Here is a 5995-nt window from a genome sequence, read left to right on the forward strand (position 1 = left end):
ACTAGCTGTGCATCTCCTTTTTTTTTATACGTGATTACGTCTTTATTCTTCAGTTCCTTAGTTCATCAATCGATCTTTCTTCTAGTTTTCTAATCTTCTCCTAAATCTCAAAAAATCCAAACTTTTGGGGAAAATTTTGTTGAGTTTTCAAATTTGTCTTTGATTTTTAGAAATTTCTTCTACTTTAATTGTCGTCTTTTTTTTTTGAAAACTTATTAACGTCTACTTGAGTTCCTACATTTTACATGGTTGTATTTGAAATTTTTTTTTGCCTTCGGCCAAATTTAAAACCCACCCTATATTCAGATCCTAGATCCACCACTGATCATATCAAACTCTATGTTTTTCATCCAAAAACAACAAAATATCTTGGACTTCTATTTTTTTTTATTTTTTATTATTTACTTTGGTATCCATAGAAATTATCTATTGGTAGGTCGGACATTCTGAATGTACATCTCTTCTTAGTAACTACTTGTTATCGACCAAAAGATTCCGTGACTAAATTTATTTCAACTTGATTGGTCTTGTAGTCCTGATTCCCAAAGGGTGAGCTCAAAGGCCAAAATCGAACAAATCCAAAGAAAAAACTAACAGTGGGATCTTTCTCATCTTAATATGCATAGATTTCAAATGAACAGGAGGCAAGCTCAAAGGCCAGAATGATAAACTAATGAGAATTTCACTAGTTTTTTTTTTCCCACAAACCGAAAGAAATTTTTTTTCTAAAAAAGGAGAGAAGCCCTTGAAAGCAGCAGACAATTACTTGTCCATTCGTCTGATCTTATTTCCACATCGTATCCCATCCTGAAGATCCCTTTCATTACAACTTTGTTTCCTTTTTCCTTGTGGTTTCCCAATGGAAAAAGCTAAGCTTTGCATTGACTAAGAAAACAACGTGTGTGACACATTGCCAACCAGTCCACAAATCACCACAACATGTCTGACATTGACTAAAGCATCCATATAGCTAACACATGAAACTTCCTGGAAATTTCCCAGAGTTCATCGTTTAGCTTAAATCTCCATATATGCTTGACAATGTCGATGACAGCAGCATCCATTATAGGTTAGTGGCAGGTCGACTGGCCCTACGCAACAATAACCTGCAAAGCAAGCAAGCATCGAATTTAAGTCGGTATAATAGTCCGTACGCAACAACCTCCCTTTGATTTGATCACTGATGTGCCAGAAATGAAATGATGCAGGAACTTAAATTCTTGCTTGCAAAATTACCTACTTGCGCATGTGATCCACCTAACATGTCTTCTACTTTTACCCAGCAAATGTACAATCACATTGCTTTCTGTTCAGCTATACTAGACAAAGATGTTGCTGAGGTCAATGCCATTGTTCAATCCAAGTCTTCACCATGAAGGGTTCTTTGAGAATCGTACTCGTACGGCCGGATTATAGATTCTAAAGCGCTCGTAACAAACATTGATCGAGGCATAACACTTCAATTTATAGCGACTGCAGATTCTAAAACCCTCCTGGTATATATCACATAAGATACGTATGCAAACCAGAGCAATCAGCAGACGTGCTTCCTTACATATGCAGACTATGTAGCTAATTGATTATGATCATTTTATAAATGATAGTGATGCTTTCAAGAAACAATTTGTATAAATTAAGGGGAAAGAGTGGATAAACTTGCAGAAAGTCTTATGCAGCATACTAGATTTTATAAATGAGAATGATTCCTGTGAGGATAGTCCAGCATCGTGCTTAGACTGCTTGCAATTATGTGAGGTGAAAGATACCTAATTCTGTTTGCTATTTTGGGGAATTGAGGCCAATGTTTTTGGTTTACATCGATGTTCAACCCAAGTAATAGTTTGCACTAGAAGTCAGGGATTTCATGGCGTCGTTAAGGCCTAACGAGGCCCATGTCCTTGAGCAGAATTTGGTTGGCACTCGATCTCTAATAACTCAATTTCAAAGTACTGTGCAGGTTACAGGATCTACTTGCATGTAGGAAGATTACTCAATCATGCAAACCAATAAAATGCAATAAAGGATGAAATGAGCATACCCTGTGCAAAATTCATATCCAATAGCCAAAAGCAGCAACAACACGAACCCATTGTTACACTACAAAGTTCCTGCAGTACACATAAAAACGCTTCCTTTTCACAACAGAATGAATTCGAAACATTCTTTAATGATACACCACAGACTATACAGTCTCCGTCCCGCCCCCTAAAACCCGATCAACCTCGCCGGAATACCCAACCAGCTCACCCGCCCTACAATTCGTCGCCCCAAACCCACATTTCTCCAACCCAATCAAACCCACCCACCTACTTTTACCCATCACACTCACCCACCCCACCATCTCCTCCGCCTGCTTCTTACTCACCCCACAAACCCTAGCCTCCCTAAAGGGCCCCACACACTTGTCCCTCGCAAACCCAACGCACTTCTCCTTCGCCGCCACCACACACCCCTCCGTCTCTCTCTCCTCGCACTCCGCCCTCTCCTTCAAGTCCGGCGCTTTCCCGCCAATCAGGAACCGCCACCACGGCGGCTTACACTTGCTCGCTGCGCTTATTGCGCACCCGATTCTCGACCCGCCCTCGCACTGGTGGATGATCTTCACCTCGCACGCGCTGTACGCGCGGGCCCAGGCTTTCGGGTCGCGGAACGCCAGGACGTACGGGCCGGACGACGGGTCGTCGGGTGGGGCGGCCCGGACCGGACCGCGGAGCAAGGGGAGTGGGCGGTCGAATGTGATGGTTGTAAACGAGGCGGAGAGGTCCGAGTCGGTGGTGCTGGGTTCCTGGGTTGACATTTTCGTGAAATTGGGGGGAATTGGGATTTGAGTTTTGGATATTGGGATTGAATTCAGGTCTCTGGAATTGGTAGTGATTTTGAATTGAGAGCTGCGAGCTGGTTCGGGTTTAAGGGTTTAAGAAGACGACATAGTAAATGCTCAAAGGGCTGTTTGGGTTCAATTTTATTTTTGGGCTTCATGCTTTTCAGGCCCAATTTGGAGTTTGCAATAACCATTTTTCTGAAGTGGGATTCTTGGCAACCGGATAGTTTGTTCTTTGCTTAGTGCAAAGTCATTGTTTAATGCTTGCTTGAATTGTTTCGAAATCGGTTGTAAATGCTCTTTAACCATTAGAGCTGCAAGTCATCACGGACCATTTATACATTTCAAATCTAAAATTGGTTAACCGTGGAAATGATACTTCACATATATTATAACAGACACTAAACGTCTAAAACGTGCACTTTCCAAAACAATGGGGTTTGAAGAGGCTCAATTTGTTTATGTTTCTATTAGTACCCGAGTATGTAAGAAGTTAAGAACTGCTAGCTGAGCATCATCCTTGCAAATTCTTCATAGCTAACCAGACCGTCACCATCAAAATCAGCCTCTCTGATCATTTGCTCTGCCTCTTCATTGCTCAATCTTTCTCCCAAGTTTATCATCACCTGTCTCAACTGCCAAAAGAGAAAGAGAATCAATGATAATGTTATAGCACTAAAGTGATCACTAACACATCTAAGTAGCTGATTCCAAATATAGCTAGCAGTGGCCATGTTTATATACACACCTCAGAAGCTGAAATATAACCATCTTGATCCCTGTCAAATACTTTGAATGCTTCTTTTAGCTCCTCAGCAACATTTTCCTATAGTATAAGATTTAGCATATAATATTAGACCAATGAGGCTAGGTTTATTATGAATTGAATGAAGTGGTAGCAATATACATATATGCATGAACGTAAGGATGTATACCTGCATCTTCCTAGCCATGATACTCAAGAACTCATCAAAATCTATTGTGCCAGTTACATCAGCACTAATCTCACTAATCATGTCTTGAACTTCTTCCTTCGTCGGTCGTTCATCTAGTGATTGGATCACAGAGGCTAGTTCTTCCAAGGTAATTACCCCTACAATTCAATGCCACTGACCTCAGAAAATGAACATAACATTGCCTGATGATAATACTGCATTGGAGCCATCACTATATCTATGATATACCAAATAGATATCATCTTAATTGGTAATTCGGTGAACAACATAAGTGGTCTATCATTTCCAGAAGCAAAACTCAATACTCAACCAAAGACATTAACAATAAACAAAAGAACATGTTCAGACCCCAAAAGCTTAGAAAGCTTGAGCTTTCGAGGGAACAAGTTAACAATACATTTCAAGCTAACACCGAATGGCTTCTACCGATTATTTCAACCAAACCCATCAAATTGATACTTGAATGTTAATTGATAAAGTAAACAAAGCACAAAGCTACATAAAGGGAGTAAAGCAGAGAGCGAGAACTCACCATCTGAATCCTTGTCAATGAGACAAAAGGCTTCCTGGAACTCAGCAATCTGGGTTTCTGTTAAAGCTTCTGCCATTTTTCTTTAAATCAAAACACACAGAGCAAGATTAAGAAAATTCTGCTCAACTAGAAGAAGTGTACGTAAGCTGTGTCTGGTTGTTAACACAGTTGTATATAATTGACGATTTGGGAATGAAAGTTTGTTGTGATTTTGTCACTTTATAAGTAGAAAAGCAAAGATGCCGGAACCAATTGATAGTTTAATAAACAAAGTCCAGCACGCTGGTGAAGATTAGTTTTTTCCATTCAAAACTAGGAAAAATTCTAGAACTGTAGGAATTGTCAATAAACCCTGTTGGTCTGGTCTGACCGTCTCTTTGTTAAGGTCAAGAAGGGCATGACTTTCATTGTTTTTCTGTGTTGTGAAAATTAGGGAACTGGGTTTCAGCTCTGACTTCTGCAGCGTTTTTTACACTTTGGCTTTGTTGAAAATTATGTGTTGCTAAAAATGTCAGCGACTCCAGAGTTAATGTAGAGCAACATGTGTTTGACAAATATGTGTATTGGCCAGCCAACACGTCGCTGTGTTTGACTCTCCCATTGATGATGACCACAAGAAGAACATCATGTTTGCTTTACCAACACTGGCTAGTGCGAATGCGATCCTTTCAAATCGATGTGGCTGCACAAAGAATTGTTGCATGAACCGAAAAGCCTATGCTCTTTCACATTTCAGGGCCAACTACAGGCATCGGTTGCTTGGGACTCAAACAAGAAAGAAATGATCGATCATATGAAGCCCATACTTGGTGGTTGATTCTCCCATTTGGGAAATTCTATGGTACCATACATACATTTACAAATGTGACAACATATTTGTAGTCAAAGTGGTAATGTTGAGTCGTATTGTTTGTAATCTTGTTCTAATAATTGTAATTACAAAATGTACAACCATTTTATAACTTTTTGAACAAATTGTTCTCATAGTTGTAATTTTGTTTAACTTCATGTAAATAGTGTAAATAAATTTGGTAAATTTGTTCTCAATCTTGTAATTTAATTCATAACATTGTAATTTTTGTTCAAGTACATGTAAAATAAAAGTAGGATATACATCGCAATACTATAGCTTGTCTCTTTCCATTTAGTGGTGCCAAGTGTCAATAGAACAAATCAATGTATCTTTCTGGTCATTCTCAACTACTAAAATTTAGATCGAATGCTAAATGACTAATTGGGAACAGCTAAGTTCGTACTTCATTACCTCAACATGGCGCTGCTTCAATAATTCAATTACAATTGGCATTAGGTGTATTTGCTTGACTAGGGGAATGGGGAAGAATGAAAAGAGACAACTCAAACGAGTATGATATCTATTTTTTTTAGTGCGACTATTGAGACCTCTAAAATTACTCATTTGACCTCCTTTTATTATGAGTTATTGAAGAACAATTATGTCATCTTAAGTAATGACTATTAAGGACAATAATCATACAAAAAGAATTACATTTATTTTCTCCAGACTTTCCAATTCAATAATTAATTGATTTGTATTCTTTATTATTTTCCTTATATATTTTAATTTTTAATTTACTATTTTCTAAATTTTACTACATATCATATATTTAATTAGAGCTAAAACAATGATCAATATCGACCGTATGACATAAAATTTTCTACTATCAT

The 5995-nt window shown here is 38.4% G+C and overlaps 2 protein-coding genes across 2 annotated transcripts; both read right to left on the reverse strand.

Moving 5' to 3' along the window:
- Positions 1–2182: 2182 nt before the first annotated feature.
- On the reverse strand, positions 2183–2797 carry LOC101309704. The gene has a single exon (XM_004292537.1). It carries the CDS (start codon positions 2795–2797, stop codon positions 2183–2185), a length of 615 nt encoding a protein of 204 aa, XP_004292585.1.
- Positions 2798–3100: 303 nt separating this feature from the next.
- LOC101309501 (calmodulin-like protein 8-like) lies at positions 3101–4502 on the reverse strand. The gene is made up of 4 exons (XM_004290591.1): positions 4310–4502; positions 3757–3914; positions 3570–3647; positions 3101–3456 (listed from the first exon to the last, which is right to left on the reverse strand). Exons 1-4 carry the CDS (start codon positions 4383–4385, stop codon positions 3325–3327), a joined length of 444 nt encoding a protein of 147 aa, XP_004290639.1. The 5' UTR covers positions 4386–4502; the 3' UTR covers positions 3101–3324.
- Positions 4503–5995: the final 1493 nt, after the last annotated feature.

The sequence above is a fragment of the Fragaria vesca genome, linkage group LG2, assembly GCF_000184155.1.
Source record: "Fragaria vesca subsp. vesca linkage group LG2, FraVesHawaii_1.0, whole genome shotgun sequence".
Classification (NCBI taxonomy): domain Eukaryota; kingdom Viridiplantae; phylum Streptophyta; class Magnoliopsida; order Rosales; family Rosaceae; genus Fragaria; species Fragaria vesca.

Excerpts from the sequence above, each read along its gene's own strand:
- LOC101309704 (XM_004292537.1), bottom strand. The coding sequence starts at position 2,797 with ATGTCAACCCAGGAACCCAGCACCACCGACTCGGACCTCTCCGCCTCG.
- LOC101309501 (XM_004290591.1), bottom strand. The coding sequence starts at position 4,385 with ATGGCAGAAGCTTTAACAGAAACCCAGATTGCTGAGTTCCAGGAAGCC. Across the intron at positions 3,915-4,309 it reads CATTGACAAGGATTCAGATG|GGGTAATTACCTTGGAAGAA; the intron begins GTGAGTTCTCGC and ends ATTGAATTGTAG. Across the intron at positions 3,648-3,756 it reads TCATGGCTAGGAAGATGCAG|GAAAATGTTGCTGAGGAGCT; the intron begins GTATACATCCTT and ends CTTATACTATAG.